The sequence below is a fragment of the Pteropus medius genome, unplaced genomic scaffold, assembly GCF_902729225.1.
Source record: "Pteropus medius unplaced genomic scaffold, Ma_sr-lr_union100, whole genome shotgun sequence".
Classification (NCBI taxonomy): Eukaryota; Metazoa; Chordata; class Mammalia; order Chiroptera; family Pteropodidae; genus Pteropus; species Pteropus medius.
The window spans coordinates 1,475,875-1,495,078 of NW_024354503.1; the positions used below are offsets into that span (position 1 = coordinate 1,475,875).

Below are 19,204 nucleotides of genomic sequence, written 5' to 3' on the forward strand. Positions count from 1 at the left end.
ATTCTTCATCGACATGCCCTTTAGCCCCCTTGACATCACTCTGAAATTGTCTGGCCATTTTTAGTTCTGAGTTATTTTAGGTATATGTTCTTCTTGTTCTTTTCTTTGATCTGGGGATTTTTTTTAACACTGAACTTTACTGCTATTTGCTCAGCCTTCACATATCTTTAGTATCATCTGTGGAATTTGTTTCTGTTACGTCAGTAGTTGCTTCAAAATTGTTTTTGTTTCTTTGGGTGGAGGTAGTTCTCTTTTTGTACAAACCCGAGCCCTTGAATGGTGTGATTTTTATTAGCATTTAACATTTGAATGACAATTTAGCTGGATATAAAATTCTCTGTTCAAATTTTTTCTTTTGGTACTTTGGTCAATTCGATTAGGTACTTATTCCTTTGTAAATGATCTATTTTCCTCTAGACTTTTAGAATGTTTCCGTTGTATTTTGATAGTCACTGTAATATTTCTAAGTGTGTATTTTTCCTTATCTGTCATTTTTGATATATTTGGGCCCCATTTAAACTGATGTTTCTTGTTTCTTTAGTTCCAAGGTTATCATTATTTCTTCAAATATTTCCTCCCTTGATGTATTTTCCTATGCTGGGACTCCTATTATCTAGATGTTGGCACTTATACTTCCATCTCTTTCTTTTTGTTGATGTATAATTTCATACAATAAAATGAACAGATCTTAAGTGTTCAATTCAATGCATTTGGATAAATGTTGTTACCTTGTAACCATGACTTCAAAACAAGATTAAAAAAAAAAAATCATTTCTATCGCTCCAGCAAGTTCCTTCACACCTCTTTCTAGTCCATTTTGCCTCCAAAATGCAATCATTATTCTGATTTCTTTCACCATTTGGCCTTTTCTAGTTTTTCATATAAATGAAATCATGTAGCCTGTACTCTTATGTCCAACTTATTTCACTTAAGATAATATTTCTGAGATTCACCTATGTTTGTTGGGTCAGTAGTTTACTTCTTTTTTTTTTCTGAGTAGTTTTCCATTTTATCAACATACCACCATTGTGTTTTCATTTGTATATTAATAAATATTAAAACTGTTTCCAGTTTGGGATATTATACTTATTACATTTATGTATGAATCTTTGTGTAGGTATTTTCATTTCTTTTGAGCAAATACTGAGGAGTGGACTTGCCGGATCATGTGATGAGTGTATGTTTAACTTTATAAGAAACTGCCAAACTCTTTTCCAAAGTCACTGTATTATATTACACTTCCATGAGCATTATATGTGACTTCTAGTTTTTTCTATACTCTTGACAATGTTTGATTTTGCAAGTAGTTTTGATTTGATTTTAGTCATTCCAGTGGGTGTGAAATGGGTTTAATTTTCATTTACCTGCTAATGAAGTGGCAATCCTTTCCATAAACAATTGGTCATTTGTACAGTTTTTTGAAATGGCTAAGTCTTTTCTGTGTGTGTGTGTTGGGGTGGGGGATTGTTAATCATTTTATTGTCAACTTAGGAGTTTTTTATTTACTGGATTCAAGTCCTTTGTCAGCTATATGCACTATACTTTTCCATTATGTGTCTTGTCTTCAGTTTCTTAATATGGTATCTTTCAATGAACAGGAATTTTAAATTTTGATGAAGTCCAGTTTGTCAACTTTTTCTTTTATGAAGTTAAGACTCCTTGTCTACCCCAAAATCATGAAGACATCTTCTTATGTTTTCTTCTAGAAGCTATCTGATTCTGGTTTTATAATTAGGTTTATAATCCATTTTAAATTAATGGAATAAGATTGGGGTTGATGTTTTAACTTTTAACCGATATTTTACTATTTTTTTTCATATCATCTGTTTCTTAATCCTTCCCAGCTTCCTCCTGGAAGTAATCCTCCATCTGAGATCCCAGTTCCCCGTTTCATTTCTCGACTCATTCTACCTACAGAATATTTTCACTTGGGTCCTTTAATACTTTCTTGTTCTGTTTTGTATTGCTAATATCTTTCCTTATTTCTTTTGAGTGTCTCTAATGCTTATTTAAAGTTCTCAGTCCATCTGTTGAATAAGGCTGATTCCCGTGGTACCTCTAATCAGTTTGTTTGTTTTGAAGGCATCGTGCTCCTTGGATTCTCTTTAACTCATGAGCTCGTTTTGGGGAGTGGGGTGGGGTGGGGGCTTCAGCTATTCTGTCTAATGCTGTGTATTGGGGTAAGAATCTAAGTCTCTGGCAGCACCAGTGAGCCCAAGGGGATGACAGTCCCAGAGCAGAGACCTGCAGGCACCAGAAACATATAATTCCTACAGGATTTGGCAGCACCACACCCAACCCCCAAGTAACTAACTCCACAGGACTGGGCTTCACTTTGAGCACCCCCGGGAGAAGCAGCCAGGGAAGGGGGCTGCCTGCCCAGGTTAGAATCAACCAGCCTCGAGGTCTGGAAAGGAAGGGGTGGTGGAGGGACTGAGGAGGTTTGTCAGTTCCCTGTTGATTCTGCAATTCCACGTTGCCTGTTGCGCTGCCCTGAATTTACTCCAGCAGACACTTGTGCCATCTGCCTGGGCTGCTGATGTCCAAGTGAGAGCGCTGGCCTCGGTTGTTCAAGGGCAGCTGGAGTTGACCAGTGTGTGGCAGGGGGTGGTCTGCTGGGGGATGTCTTGATGTAAAGGCAAGAGCAGAAATCAACCCTGATATTCTTTCCTACAATATTCTCCACCATCCTAAAGATGTCACTCTGCCCCTTCTCCTGGCTGTAGCACCACCACCTGACCCTACACATACAAATTTAAAACCTTCTTCTGTCTCCCCAGGAGATTCTGTTTTCTCCACAATTTCCTTGCTTTAGTGACATTTTGCTCTTTTATTATTATGAGGTTGATTTAAAGAAGGGGGTCCAGGAGTCATAGACCTCCATCCTCCCTCACTGGTAGTTTTAGGGCAGAGTGTATGCGGCCCCCACCTACACCGCATCATCGGCCAGAGCACAACTACTTCAAAAGAAAAACAGCAAACTGATTAGAGATACCACTGCAGTCAGCGATATTAGAACAGATAGACCAAGAATTTTAAAGGAGCGTTAGAAACATGCAAAAGAAATAAGGAAAGATATTAGAAACATAAAACAATAAGAAAGTAGAAAAAGAACCAAGTGGAAATATTCAGTATGAAAAGCATCATCATCATCTGTCCCTACCCCAACCTTTGCACATACCTTACAACTCATTATTCTCAAAAAAGAGACTTTCATGGCCTCCAAATCTTTGCATGAGCTATTCCTTCTGCTTAGACTACCTTCCCTCCGCTTCTGCTAGAAAAATTCTTGTGCATCCTCAAGACTCTTTCCCTGATGGCCCCTCATGGTCAGTGTGATACTCAGTGATGGCATGGGGTTCTGGAGTTAGGAAACCAGGGTGCTTGTCCTGATTCTTTAACTAACTGGCTCTGTGACTTCGGGCAGGTCACATTGCCTCTCTGGACCTCAGGCTCCTCCTAGAGGAAAAATGACAGTGTTAGGTAGGACTAGATTATTCTCAAAGTCCCTATTAGCTCTGCTAAGCTGGCGGCGGGGCGGGGGTGGGTGGTGAAGAGCGAAGGTTCTAGAATGGGACTGGCCATGATCCCCTCCTGGGTCAGCACTTAATCACTGCGTTTCACTGAGCAGTTATTTCAACTCACAAAGCCTCAATTTACTAACGTAGCATAATGGTTAAGAGCTCAAATTTTGGAGTTGGACAGTTGGGGCTCATAATCCCAGCTCTGCCACTTACCTGCTGTGTGACTGTAGGCAAGTGATTTAACCTCGCTGTGCTTCCCCGCTTCTTCTGTAAAATGGGATTGATAGTAAGAGTACCTATTTCTGAGTGTAGGAGCGCGATGAATGCAGCTGTTGTTCTGCTGGTGGTTGTTCACCATTGGACAGATTTCTCCATTCAGTTCAACAATTTCTTGATGTTTGTCTGCCAGGCTCTTTTCTCAATGCACTGTCAATTAATTTTTATCTCTTAACGGATACTCTCTCCATTGCCTTTTATCTTTATAACAACCTTGCAAGATAAGGATGACAAGACCTGTTTTATAAAGAAGGAACCTGCAGCCCTAGTCATAAGGTCACTTTCGAAGCTGCAGGGCCAGGACTTACCCCGTGACCACCTCCTCCATGGCCAAGGTCTTTCCAATGCACTGCAGTGTTCAGAAAGATTAAACTAGGGTGTAGGGATTACTGAACAAATTCAGATGGGAAAGTTCAGTGAGAAGCTCTCCCACCCCCTTCTGCAGCTGTCTGCCCACCCTTGGCCATACACAAGATGTCTTTTGTAGGTTTCATGCAAATGTGGGTTTAGTGATGGGCCAGAAGTTAATTGAAGAGGCAGAACAAGGGTGCGTGGGACAATTACAGGCTCATATGACCTGGGATCGAGAGCCAAAGGAGTTTTGGGGAAGGGAGGAGTTCTTTAGAAGGACATGAAATCGGCAAAGAGGAGGATTGAGTTTCATCAAGCCCAGAGCAGAAGCTGGAGAGCAAAGTCTGTAAAAGCAGATGTGGACCTGAACAAGAGGCAGTTCCAGAGGGTGGCATTGGAGCTGAAAACAGACCCACCATGTGTTCCCACAGGTCTGGCCATGTGGCACCCCCTCTCAGAGCCTCGGTTTCCTTATCTGCCAAAGGGCTCCTACTACCATTCGAGACAACTGGGGAGAGGTCATGTGGGAGATGGGCAGCCCTGCACCAGAATCTCAGTTCCCCAGCTGGTTAGATTGACATGCATGAACTTGAGATTTAAACCTGAAACTTCAGTTTCCTCATCTGCAATTTGGAAAAATCACATTCTTGGTTTATCGAGATTCTCGCAAGGCTACAGTGGGATGGTTTTTTGGGGGAGACCTTCTCTGACCTGTTTAAAACTGTAAACATCACCTCTCCTTCCTATTCCCCTCCCTGCGTCCTTTTTCTTCGTTGTACTTACCCCCACCTGGCATCCTATTGATTTTACTTTTTTCCCTTGTTGTATGCTCTCCCCACCAGCAGGAATTGGGCTGCTCTGTTCAGCACCTAGAACAGCCCCTGGCATATAATAGGTGCTGAGTAAACAGTGGTCGAATGACTATTGATTTAATATCCTACAGTGCCCAGGTGCGTTGAGTCAGTGTCGGTCAGATCTTAGAGAGAGGGATCAGAGGCACAAGAGAGGGTTAGGACAGCTCACTTAGGGTGCCCAAGGCACCCCACAGCTCACAAGGGCTCCCCATGAAAGCATTTGGGCTCTGGATTGCAGGGTAGTGCCTGATCTCTCTCTGGCCACAGCCTGCAGAAGGTGAACCCTCTAGGAGAATAAAGTTGGATGGGCCTGAACACTAGGGCTTCTTAAGGTGCCAAGACCCTTGGGCAAACAGGAAGCCCATAATACTTGGCTTTCCTCTTTCCTTTAGCTTTATAAATCACTCTGACTGCTCTGAAGTGGAAGAAACTAGCCACCCAAAGAAATGACCAGTGCCACGCAAAGGCTAGAAGGAAAAGCAATGAGTTTGGAACCAGGTAGATCTGGGGGCATGGCCTGGCCCTGCCCCTCTTTAGCAGAGGGACCTTGGGCAAGTCACATCACCTCTGTGAGCTTCCTTTCCTCCTCAATGAAATGGGTGCAGAAGAATTCCCCCTGTATGCCGACTTCCTAGGGCTTTGTGCAAAACCAGTAAAAATGTGTGTCCTGACCAATCATCGCTAGACTGAAGGACACAGAAGGCAGAGTTTGTACCTTCGGCCCCTAGTACAGGGCCAGGCACGCAATAGGCACTTGGAACCTAATGGTCAAAGAGTTGTTAAAGGCAACTGACAACAGCCTGTTGGAAGGGGAGGGTCCAGGTCACCCATGGAGTGGCCTGTTAGGGAAATCCCGCCCAGGGACCTCTTACAGTTCTACAAGATTCCAAAAAGAAAACCTAACCTGTATTCAGTTGGTCTCTTATTTTACCATGCACTTGCAACTTATTGACTCATCTTTAGCTTGTTTCCAAGAAGTATTCTTTGGTAGGAACAGCAGGCCGAGTATGCGTGATGTGTTTCCTTAGAAGGTAAGGGGCTGAGAAAAATGGGCCGAATTGGAGTCCTGAGGTCAGACTCTGTGTTCCAAGTAACAGAAAGTCCAAGGCAAACAATTAGGGGAATTAATTGGCTCACATAACCATGACTTTTAGAGAAAGGCTTCAGGCACGGCTGCATCAAGCGGCTCAACTGATGTCATCAAAAACTCAGATTCTTTGCATCTCTTTCTATTCCGCCTTCCAAGGGGTTGCTTCATCTCCAGGCTCCACGTAAGGCCCTCACCTCATACTCTCCCCGCCACCTCATACCCTCACGACACACCATCCAGATGGAGAGTCTTCCAGCTTAAGCCAATCAGGACCCATCTGGAGCTGCTGAAATGGGATCAACCCCACAAAAGCACATGGCCGAAAGGGGAAGGGCCGCTTGCCAAAGGAAACTGTGGTAATGTTAAGAAGAAGGAATGGGTTCTGAGTGGCCAGATGTTACGACAGATACCCGCCACAGTCATCAGAGGCGAAACAGTGGAAAGCCAAAGAAACATCTGCACGGCACATTAGAGTGTGCATGTTCCTTCCCCCAAAGAAGCCAAAATTGGAGGCGGAATGGCGTTAACCATCCCTGATTTACAGATGAGGGCATAACCCTTGAGTATTCAGACTCTCTGTGCAGAATTAGAAACCCAGAGGGCCTGACCTGCGAGTATGGGGACCAATGTGACTGAAGCCCCTCCCTTTATGAAGGGAGTGCTCTGTCCAGACATGAGCGGTCCCAAGCAGGTAGCGATCGCCTTGGGATCTCCATCCAAGAGGAGCTAGTTAGGGGACAGAGGGAGCAGCCTGACACGAGGACTGGTCATGAGGCAGCAGCTGGACACACACACAGTGGGAGTCCAGCAGTGCTCACAACCAGGACCCCAGCACAGACACACACAAAGGTGAGGTCACCGGCATGCTGACTCGGAGCTCCCTGTACCTGGGGTGGCCGAGGCATCAGGTCGCCCATCTGTGTCAGGAGTTGGTGTATGACTGGGATGGAGGTAGCAAGCACATTGGATGTGGAGCCAGACAGGCCTGGCCGCGATCCCAGCTCTCCCGTGTGTTTGCTGGGTGACCCTGCACCTACCTCCTCCTCTCTGAGCTTCAGTTGTCTCTTCTGACCTGGAACTGATCATTTCCACCACACAGGGTTTTGGAAGGCTGAGCAAAAAGCTCCCGGCACACAGTAGGGGCTCCGGTGAGAGTTTCTCCCTTTCCCTCTTCATAAATGTCTTATTAATAGCTGTGTCTCCTTGGCCAAGGTATTTAACTTCCCGTCATAGCACTTAGCACATAGTGCTGTGAGATTAGATCAATGAATGCACGTAAGGCATTCAGAGCAGTGCTGGGCACTCTCATCACTATTACTCTAGGTAACGTTTCTTGAGTGTTTAATATGTGCCAAACCCTGGGCCTTTATCTCATTGTTTATTGTCAAATTCTCATTCTTACCATAGCATAGCGATATAGGCACTCACTGTGATGATCCCCGTTGGGGATGTGAGGAAACGGAGGCCCAGAAAGGTGAAGTGACATGCCCAAGATGAAGAAGCCGGTGAGCAGCGGAGCTCTGCTCAGCTGTGTGCCCTTGGTTTCTTGTCCGCGGGTCGGGGATAGCCCCTGCCCTGCTACTTTGAGTCACTGAGAAGATCGAAAGCAGTAGCAGCCAGGAGCCTCTGCCAGCTGGAAGGTCCTCTGGGAATGTGAGGAACGCTGTTTTTTAAGAACCCAGCTGCAGAGAGCACTATCTCTGGGAACATCAGGGTACTTTCTGCTCCAATGAGAGCAGAGTGTCTGAAAGCCCCTTGCACATGCCACCCAGGGATGCTGCTTGTGTTGGCCACCACCCAACAGGTTACAAGTTCATGGCCCATTTCCCCACACTCCAGAGCTGCCTCAGCCTCTTCTTCCAGGGCTCATGTGGGGCTATCTGTGGAATGGAGACGTCCTCTCCTAGGGTTGGGCTGCCAGGGCATGTGGGGAGAGCCGTGGTGGTCCAGTGCCCTTTGAGAGGACCAGCTGAAGTAAGGGGTTGTGGAGTGGGGAGGGATGTGTGTGTCCAGGGTCACTGGTCTGGCTGGGGTTGAAGCCAGGTCTTGAACCCAAGGTCCTCCACTCCCCACTCTACAAGACCCAGGTGCTTTTGCTTCAGGGCAGGCCACAGGTATGGGGCACAGCTTAGGGACTTTCATTGTCGCATACAATGAAACGACATTTGAGAAGTGTGTAGTGAGTATGACTCAGATAGTAGTTGCATGTAATCTATTCATCTACAGATACATAATGTTCATATTGCAGAGAGAACAAACATGGTTCATTTCTAGTCTTGCCCGCTGCTTGAGGAGTTAGTGAGGAGACCTATCCTGGCCACTGATGTGCTATGTGACCCTGGGGAGGTCATGTACACTCTCTGTGCCTTCCTAATTGTGGATTATGAGAGCCAAGATGAGACAGCCAATCTCCTGGTACCAGAGGGGGTCCTGCTGCAGGGGTGCTGAGTGGAGAACCAGAGTATGGGGGGTGGCAACTTCTCAGAGAAACATAGTGCATGCCCCTTACCCCACCCAGCTTTCAGGCTTAACCTGGAACGAGGTGGCCTAGGACAGAACATGTCTTCTCCGTGGGCTAGTAGAAGCCTGTGTGCCCATAAACAGCCACCGCTGACCCTCTCCTGCCTGGTGCTCCAGCCATGAGACCTTAGGCACGGGATCTCTGGGCCCTGCCATCTCCTTCCACCTCCTTGCTGCCAGCTCTCCTCCCACCAGTTGAATTTTGACTAGCTTTAGTCCTCTGCCCTCAGAGCCAGTTTGTGGCATCAAGACTGTCCAGGCACCCCAGGAAGTCCCAGAAAACCCAGACCTTTGGGGCTTCTGATTCCAGCTCTACTGTGTGGCCTTGGGCAAGTAGCAGACCATCTGAGCTTCGACATCTTTATCTGTAAAACGAGCTGGCAAGAGGCATGTGAGTGACACGGGGCATGCAAAGGGGCTACTCTTGACCAGGCCGAACTCAGGGAGCAAAGCCCTTTGTGGTTGGTTCCCATTGCCTCTCTGTCCTCTGTCACCATCGTCAGCTCCTGCCTTTCTCTCTGACCTCGAAATCCTGCATTCCTGCGAGGGCCTTTGCACATTAGGGTCCACCTGTCGGGAGCACCCTTTCTCTGTTCATCTCAACTCTCCCAGCCTGGCTAACCTCCCACCCACTCCATGGAACCTTCTGGGCCGACCCTGGAAGTTCTCTCTTTCTCTGTCCTTCAAGAGGAAAAGAAAGCATCAGACTGCCTGGTGAGTTGTTTCATCCCACACAAGTCTGTGTGTGTGTGTGTGTGAGAGAGAGAGAGACAGACAGACAGACAGACAGAGACAGAAACAGAGAGACAGACATAGAGATCTGGCCCTCTCAGGAAACATAGAACCCCTTGAATGTAAGAACTGGGATCTCTACCTCTTAATTAAATACCGCCCGCCTCCCCCGCCCCCCCGCCCCACCACCAAGTGGAGATGCACAGCAGCCAAGTAGGCTTTTGGTTTCTAGAGTCTTAAAGCTAGAAAGACCTCACGAGGCCTCCCAGGTGAGCAGGTCTGTGGGAGAGCCCAAGGGTGAATGGCTGCCTGATGAGTGGGCAAAGAAGGGTCTGTCCATTCTCAGCTCCAGCCCTTCCTCTGTCCCACTTGCTCATCAGTCCATCTTCCGCTGCCCCATAATCACAGCCGCTGGCCGCCATTCGTTGAACACTGACCATGTCCTGGGCCCTGTTTTAAGCTTTTCCATATATTAACTCATATCATCCTTATATGAGTTATATGCCCTATATCCTTATATGCCCTATAGCTTCTATCAGACTCCCACTTTGCAGGGGAGAAGCCTGAGGCACAGAGGCGTGGGGTCACTGGCCCTGAGCTACCCAGCTCGAGCCAGGCAGAGGCAGGGTCTGAACCTGGAAGCTTGCTCTTACTGCTGCTGAGCAGCCTCTGCAGCCACTCACCACTGACTGCCCCCACCACCCTCCCACCCACCTACCAACATTCCCTGCCTGGCCAGCAGTGCGCCAGGCTCTGCCAGCCAAGGGGCTGCCGCCATCAGCAGGGCAAGATTCTTGTTCTCCAGGCGCTCACGCCATGGTGAAGAGGCAACACTAAGACCGATAAATGCAACGAGGTCTTAATCACCCGCCTGGGGTTCTGGGAGCTCAGGGAGGAGCTGTAACTGCCGCCTGGGCTGGGACGGGGTGCAGAGCAGTCCAGCAGGACTGAGGCCAGGGCGGAAGGATGGTGGGAGGACTTTATCAGGTGGACAGCAAGGAACATTTCAGACCAAAGGACGCAGTGTGCAGAGGTACTGAGGCTCGAGGTGCTGGAGGGACAGCTGGTGTCTCATTAGAGCCCTTAAAGACGCATGGTTTGGCAGCAGACAGGCTGATACCAAGCCTCCTGGACACTCCCACGTCTGTTTTCTGCCAGGATGGGGTACTGTCAGCGGCTAGAGTTCTGAGCTGGGCTCTCTCACCAGCACCTGGCCCACTGCCCTCTGAGGAAGTTCCTCCTTGGGTCTGACCTGCAGCCCACTCTGACTACCACACATTTCCTCCTGAGCCCTTCACCCAGAGGCTGCTTCATGGCAGCCATAAATAACTTCCGACAGTGAATGAAAAAAGTCTTGGCCAGCCAGGCTTGCCAAAGATACTGGGCGTGGCTGATAGAGGGATTCCATGTTCCCCGTCTCTGACTTTGCAGCCGAAACGTTCCTGGGTTGGTCTTCAGTAGTGCTCCCTCCCCGGGCAGCCGCTGCAGCCTCATTCGGTCTCGCAGGAGTCCCCCGACCCCCATCCCATTCCCCTCTCCTGCTGAGAGCACAGGGAGCACTCGGCACTTCTCTACAGCCACCGCTCCTTGAAAGAGCCAGGAAGGTCCAGCTGACAGCCCAGAGGTTCCCAGCCTGCTCTGGGCTGATTCTGCCTGTTCCCTGGAGAGTAGGAGCTGGGAGACCCAGGGTAAGTCTCTCCTCTTCTTGGGCCCTCAGTCTTCCCATCTGGGCAGTGAGATTATCTCTAAGGCAAAGTTTCCCAGGCAAATCTGCTTACCGTATGACTTGCCGGTGCCTGTCTGGAAGATTCCGACTGAGCAGGTCTGGGGTATGGGTAACAGGAATTTATTTGGGGGGGTTGTTTTGTCTCTTGAATTTCTCTTTTTAAATTTGAATATAGTCCCTCCATTAAACTACATCCTTCCCCACCCCAACACTCCCTTAACTCAATTCTTATCAGATCTTCACAACACTAGATAGGGTGGGGTTCATAGCCCCTGGATGAATTTTACATATGGTATATGTACTTTTATAGTATAATATACTTACATATAGTATATATACTTTTAACTACCTGCCAGATCATTGTAAAGGAGATTTTCATCACCCCAGAAAGTTTCTTCATGCACTTCCCAGTCTATACTTCTCCCCAGGTAACCACTTGGGAATAGGACTCTGTCCACAATCACCCCAAGTGATTTTTGTGGTCTGGTACATTTGAGGAAATCTGCCTAAAGGACCTTCCCTACCCCAGATATTCCAGGATTGTGACTTCTAGACTGGGAGCTCCCTAATGACAAACTGCTGCCCCTCTGACTCCACTAGTACAGCTGAGAAGCACAAAGTGACACTCCTTGGATCTCATATCGATTTATAGACTGGGCGGGGGTGGAGCTCTAGAGGGCATCCAGGCCCAGGGGCTGGGCAGGGTGGGGAGCATCCCTGTGGTAGAGAGCCTAGAGCGGGGGAAGGGGGGGCGGGGTAGCCCCTGGCTAGGTCCCTATGCATAGTTTGGCTCAGCACTCTCCCTCCGTGTGACCTTGGGTCATCTTCACTACAGCCCCCCCACCCCGCCGCCCCCCACCCCGGGGCCTCCATTTCCTCACCTTAGAAGAGGGACAACTGTATCTAGCACTCAGGGTGGTTAATGAGGGTTAAAATAAGCTCAGCTATATCATACTCAGCACACCAGTGGGAGATGGATGCTCCATGAATAAGACAGTAGGCTCAGAGGTGCTTGGACGGACCCAACTTCACATGGCTGGGAAGTGATGGAGCTGGGGCTTGGACCAGACTTGCTGGCTGTGTGACAGCTGACTGAATGACTTTCTCAATAAGCCCCGATTTCCCCATATATCAGTGGGGCTAATGAGCCCTACCCTGCCTTGTAATCCTAGGATGTTGTGAGGATCTGATACAATTTGAGTGACGGGATTATTGAGAAAGAAAAAGGTTTAATAGAGTAATGCGACTGGTTTTCTTATTTTCATGGTGACCTCAGTGGCCTCTCTGGGGCCAGGAAGAGAGGACCTCTCTTGGCACCAAAAGGGTAAAGTCATCTCCCCTGATCTTGGGTACTTTGTACCATGGGATATGAAGTATCCCAGGAGGCAGGAAGTATGATTGAGAAAGGCCTGGCCTCAGAGGTACACAGCTGGCCTTGCTCCCAGGCTATGTAGCGCTATAAATGGGGTGGACCAGCTGCTGCTCCTAGGGAAAAACGGACTCCAGCCAGGGGTTCCTTTCCTGCTGTGCTCTTATCCTCCGAGGTGCCGGCACAACGCTGGTACACAGTAGGTACTTTTCCCACCCTTGCCAGTCAGGAACCTCCAAGATGACAGAGACTGTCTGTCCTGTTCCCTCTGAGTCCTTTGTACCTGGAACAGAGCCAGGTACACAGCAGGCTCTCAGTAACTGTTTGGGAATGAAGAATGAATCAACAAAGGTGAGCGAACAATCATCAGGTGGGCAAGGACTGGGCTGGAGGAGGGGAGCTTCTTGCGCTATTCCCCTCCCATTTCATCCTTCCTGGGCTAATCCTCAGAGATTAACGTGGGAACAAAGCCAGGTCACTAGCCACTGACCCAGGGCTTTGGAGTGAGCGTCCGAGGCTAAGTGTGACCAGGCGTGTAGAGGGTTGTGGAGGCTGCGTCTAACGGCCCTCTTCGCCCCAAGATGGCCCTCCTGTCCCCGACCCTGGACACGGTCCTCACAGTGGTCCTCAGCCTCCTCCTCCTGGTACTGGCCTTGGGCCTGCTGTGCTTCTTTACCTGCCGCCTGGCCAGGCCCCTCAGGTAGGAGAGCGCACCCTGGACCGACTCCCACCCCTGCCAGCTTCCCCACCCTAAACGCCATTGGCTTCTGTTTGCTGTTGTGGGACAGCAGAAGGGCAGGCACTTGCCTCTCTCCCTCTCTGCTGTGGGGAAACTGAAGCCCAGGGAGCTCGAGGCAGCCTGAGATTGAAGGCTGAGGACAAGCTTTATTTTCCCCACCAGATCTATTCTACCGCACACCTCAAAACACCACCCCAAATACTGAGCTTTGGCTCAGTTTCCTAAACTGTAAAATGGGGCTAATGGCACTTGTGAGGATTAAGTGAGCTCACAGTTGTAAACAGTTAGCACAGGGCTGGGCACAAGAAACAGTAGTGATTTTATCAGCTCTATTCTGTCATTTGTCCTGGACCTTTTGAAACCCAGCCCAGGGCTGGCTTTTTGCCCAACCTCCAGGGCTCCCGTACCCTCTGCCCCAGGATACTGACTCAGTCCTCAGGGCCAAGGCCCAGCCCCTCGGCCCAGCCCCTCCACTCCCTTCCCTGACCTGCCAAGTAGCTGCTCCTTCTCCCAGGCTAGAGCCAAGCCAGGCCTTCTGCACACTTGTCATGAATAATCAGGGCACGTAGCTAGCTGGGAGCCTGGCAGAGACGCTCAGGCTGGGAGGTGGGGGCGATGGGGTTGGCACACACCCACTGCTCCATTCTGAGCTGGTAGATCATTGGCAGAGGGTGGTGGGCAACCGGAGCCCCTGCAGCCCCACACTGGGCCCCACGGAACCCATCACTCAGAGCTGCCAGAGGACAGACTTGGAGCCTCTGAGTGGGGGCAGGGACCAAGAGGGGAAACTGGCTTCTGAAGGGTTTCCTGGATTCCCACCCTGTCTCCTTTCCAAGCAGAGGCAAAGAGAGAAGGCTGCTGACATTCTCCGGGACAAGCCAGTCTCAATGCCACATCCCTACATCCAGAATTCAGAACATTCCAGCCATTACCATGGAGTCTCTCATTAAGTCAGCATTTACAGAGCTGCTTCAGTGTGCATAGGGCTAGAGACGGATAAGATGCATCAGTCTAACAGAGAAGAGAGACAAATAAGCATAATCGTGTAGGGCTGGTTGAGTCCTTTAGGTCTCCTGGGACACCCTTCACTTTTATTTTTCCGTATTACATGTTTATTTTGGACCCTAGGTACAGAGAGTTGAATAAGTCATACTTCTCAGTGCGTGATGTGTTATTGTGAGCTCAGTTCTTGTTTTATTTATTCATTTTCCCCTTCATCCCTGCTACCTGTTCCGTGTTCCCCATGACCAATCTTATCACTCCCCAAAGGTCCTCATACTAATGTGTTTAATATACTCTTGAATTTGTATGTGTCCTTATAAATTATGCTGTGTTCTGTATGTGGGTGCGGCTTACATTTATATACAGAGAACTGCATTTTATTCTTTGCATTCTTCACTCGATTAGGTATTTAAGCTCCATCTACACCACTGTTTTGACTTCTGGTCTTAAGATGACTGCCACACAGATCTTGCCGCTACAGCCCTCAAACTCAACATCACGTTGAGTTTGTTGCAACATCACGTTTTTTATTTTCCCCACCAAATCTATTCTACCGCACACCTCAAAACACCACCCCAAATACCGAAAGGCTAAATGCTTTTCCTCTAAGATTGGGAACCAGCCAAGGATGTCCACAGTTCAACGTGGTGCTGTAAATCCTAGCCAGTGCAATAAGGCAAGAAAAAGAAATGAGAGGGATGTTGATTGGATAGAGAGAACTAAAATTGTCCCTATTTGTCAATGACATGATTGTCCACATAGAAGAGGGCAAGGAATCCACATAAATAAACACAAACTCCTAGAACTAATAAGTGAGTTTAACAAGGTCACAGGATACAACATTAAAACATAGAAATCAATTATATTTCTATATACTAGCAATGAACATTTTAAAACAATGATATTATAACAGTGCCCTTAAAAGTGAAATACATCAGCATAAATCTAACAAAACACAGGATCTGTGTAATGAAGACTACAAAGAACTAAATGCATGGAGAAACATACTATGTTCATGATTGGAAGACTGAACATTGCAAATATATAAACCCAAATATATAAATATAATACCAATCAAACTATAGTGATGAAGGACAGAGCTGGCTGTCAGGTTTAGGGATGGGGGCTTATATGACTACAAAGAGACAGCACAAGAGAGTTTTTAGAGTGGTAGACTTACTGTATCCTGATTATTGTGGAAGGTATACAAATCTATACATGTATTAAACTTCAAAATATTCATTCTACAGTAGGGTAGCCAGAAGCCCCGGCCTTGTATGGGTCACCATTGGTGACCTCTTTGCTAATTTTGGAACCAGCAGCCCTGTAGTCAGAGTTCTGCTCTGCTACTTGCTTGCTTATAGTCTTGGGTGAGTCACATCTCCTTTCAGAGACTTGGTTTTCTCATCTACAAAGGAGGTCCCTCACAGGCCTTTTTCATCTTGTCTCTGTCCTTTATAGATTGTTTATATAAGTTCCCAGAGAGTAGTGTTTTTATTTTATTGAAATATAACATATATAAAAAAGCGTCCATATCATAAATTGACAGCTTGTTGGGTTTTCAGACAACCCACACAACAAACCAGCATCCAGATCAATCAACAGGGCTGCACCTCACAAGTCCCCTGTACCATAATTCATCTTCACCTCTGCCCCGTTGTAGCCTTTATCTTGTCTTCTAACACCCTTGGTCAGTTTTTATACTTCGTGTCTTTGGAATCACACTATATGGTTCCTTGGGTCTGCTTCCTTAACCTTTGCAAGATTCACCTATGTTGTCTTGTGGAGTTGTCCATCATTCCTTCTCGTTGTTATGTAGATTTCCATCTTGTGAAACCCCACAATGTATCTATCCGTCCTGCTAAAGGTGGACACAGTTTCGAGGCCATTATGAACAGGGCTGATATAAACATTCTTGTACATGTCTTTTGGTGAACACCTGTATGCATTTTTCTTGGAGGTAAATGAGTTAGAGGGCATGTGTATGGTGTCAGCTCTGGCAGATGCTGTCAATTTTCCAAAGCCGGTCTATACTCCACAAGCAGTGAACGGATATTCTGGTAGTTCCACATCCTTGTCAACACTTGGACCTATCTGTACATACAAAGGAAGGATGTGGGGTGATTCTTCCCTTCCCCCAAAACTCCCTTAGAGCCCTGGCCTTCAGCTGATGTAAATAAGCACCGGAGTACAGACAAACAAGGCAAAGTCCTTGCTCTTAGAGACTCTCAGTGTGGTGGGTGAGGTGAATCAGGAAATAATCATTACTTTCAAAATAGGGAGGTACATGCAATGTTTGAAATGGTATGAAGCTGAGGTAGTATATTGTCACGAGTAATATATTGTCAGGAGTGATCATCCTGGAAGCTTCCTGAAAGAGGTGACTTTAGTTTTTAAACTATTTTGAATGCTTTCATGTATTGATATTCTATATCAATTTGATAACATTTTTATAATAATAGGATTTACTCTAGAAACGTTTGGAAACTAAAGTAGAATAAAAAAAAAAAGAAATTATCTGAAATCCCACCACTCAGAGTTAAGTGCTATAGATGTTAGATGCAGGGTATTTCCTTTCAATTCACCCCTCCTCTCCCTCACTGCTCAGCTGGGTTTTTAAGGAGCCAAGTGGATAAAGAAGGGGATTGAAAAGCACAGGGCTTGCAACTGGTCACACGTCTAGTAATGCTGGGTGTTTTGTGGGGTATGATGCCCCTAAACCCTCTCCTCTGGGCACTGGAGTGCAGCAGCTACATTTTTATGGTTGAATCAAGGTAACTTTTTCCAGTGGTAAAGTGGTTTCTTATCTATCCCAACACTCTTAATGGTAGAATATTGCTCATCACTGCTGTTTCTCATGTGAAAAATAATATAAATGGAGCCACTTCAAAATGGAGTCGGAGCTGCCATCCCAGAAGAACTGCCTTTGCATGTCTTACTCCTCAAACCTTTGCAGTGTTAAAACTGGACAAAATAACCTTCAGATTGAGCCTAAAGCAGCATTGTATCCAAATAACTGTTTGCAAAGATAACAGGAAAGCAAAGTCATAATGACTATGAAAATTAATGACATTCTTTAGAATTATCATCGCTGTGAGTTTATCTGCACCTATAGAGAAATTTCTTCCTTAGTGGATGTCCACCCATAGAAATTCCTTCTATTCATGTAATTATTCCCCTTCCCTTTCTCATAAATACTCCATTGCCTTCAACTCCTAATCTGAATATTATTTGGGTTTCTACCTGAATCGGTGCTTCCCAGAATTGCAGTTCTTTTTGGATCTCAAATAAAGGCTTGTTGCCTCTCACTCTGACGTTTTTCAATTTTTAAGTTAACACACAACAAGTGGAATAACCATTTTTATCTTGGTAGAAATAATAAAGTTATTTCCCAGTGAAACCCTTGCCATTTAAAATTCCTTATCTGCCAGCAACATTTGTACACAACGGGATTAGTACCTCTCTCGGCTGCCTCGTGAACCTAACAGGATGACCACAATTTAAAAGTGTTCTTGTGCCCTTAATACACGCTTATTTTAGGAGATTTGTAAAGTTCAAAAAATAAAAATAAAGAAGAAGAATTGATCATTCACAGTCCTACCGCTCTGAGAAAGCCACTGTTAACATTTTGGTATATTTCCTTCTAGTCTTTTTTTTTTTTTTTAATAACATTTCCAAAAATATTATAAAGGTAACATCTCAACACAGAAGAAAATTTGGGAAATGCAGAAAAAATAATTGGAGTCATCTGTAATGTTACTATCCAGAAATGGCCACCCTTACTTGCTAATCTTTTCTTGTATGTCACTCCTATAGTTTTTATATCTCTCACTATAAATGACAAGTTCTGGAAGAGAATGTAGCAAATGTAGATGTCCTACAACAGAAAATGTAGGTGTCGCTCTAAGAAAGGGTGGACTCTTTTTGCCTCTGATGTGCTTGGGACGCAAGTAATTAAAAGGCTTAAGACTAATGTTCTAGAACAGTGCTTTTCAAGGTGTGGTCCAGGAACCAGCAGCAGGGGCATCACCTGGGAGCTGGTTGGAAATAAAATCAGTCTCTGGGTGAGGCTGGGGGTAGGGAGCAGAATCTGTTTTAATAAGCCCTCTAGGAGATTCTGGTGCATGCTACAGTTTGAGAAGCATTTCACAGAAAGACTGAACTCTGGTGGGTCTGGGCTTCAGACAATTAAACGTGAGAGTTCACTCGGGAAATGAGAAGGAGCCACTTTACAGCATGGCACTCATTTAGACTTCTACAACTGTTTGCGTGATAAGCTTCCTGAGATGGGGCCATCTAGGTTTGCTTCCCAATGCCTAGCCCCAGGCCTAGCCTATAATAGATAATCAACAAATGCTTATTGAATGAATCAGCAAATGAATAAGTGAATGAATAAATGAACTCTGGAGCTGTGTGCCCTACATGGCCTTTTTTTTTTTCATTTTGGGATCGGAACATCGCCTAACATCAGCTAACGGCTGACCGCTGCCAGCCCACTCCATCTCGTCCACATCGATTGTACTTCTGGGCTCCAGAGAGAGAGAGAGAGCAGGTCTTGGAGTGAACCATGATTTCACCATTCTTAGTGCTGGCCATTAGCACCTGCGTTACCACCTCCTTAGTGCCAGGTAGGATTGGAGGGTGGGGCACAGGCAGAGGGATGGGAGACCTGGTGCAGGTGGAGTACGATGAGCTCAGTGTCCACGTCCAGGGTCATAGAACCATCCCGAGTATTTAAGAGCTGGAAACAAATGTTCAAAATGGGAGATTCCGGCTCTGGTACTGCATGTGCTGGTGTCGTAGGTCACTCTCTCCCCCTTTATATTTTCCTGTTCTTTAACTGGTGTTTCTCTTCTCTCTAACAATCCGAAATATAACTTATTCTATAAACTCCTCCAAGTCTTGGATGCTTAGTCTTCTGTGGTTGGTTTCGTCTGCTTAACTCATGGAGTAGTACGCTTCCTTGTGGTTTGTGATTCTTGCTTGTGAACTCATCTTCAACAGGAATTCTTGTTTTTTGT

At 46.6% G+C, this 19,204-nt stretch overlaps 1 protein-coding gene across 3 annotated transcripts in view; it reads left to right on the forward strand.

Annotated features, from left to right (window-relative positions):
* Nucleotides 1–19,204, forward strand: part of ALPL (alkaline phosphatase, biomineralization associated) — a 53,181-nt gene that overhangs the window by 15,691 nt on the left and 18,286 nt on the right. Inside the window, exons 1-2 of one of the 3 annotated variants that reach the window (XM_039854297.1) lie at nucleotides 12,537–12,793; nucleotides 18,631–18,811. In XM_039854297.1, the coding sequence (XP_039710231.1) occupies nucleotides 18,751–18,811 (61 nt within the window). In that variant the 5' untranslated portion in view covers nucleotides 12,537–12,793; nucleotides 18,631–18,750. Of the gene's footprint in view, nucleotides 1–12,536; nucleotides 12,794–13,118; nucleotides 13,143–18,630; nucleotides 18,812–19,204 lie in introns of those variants that run through there. The other 2 variants (XM_039854299.1, XM_039854298.1) reach the window with 2 other exon arrangements.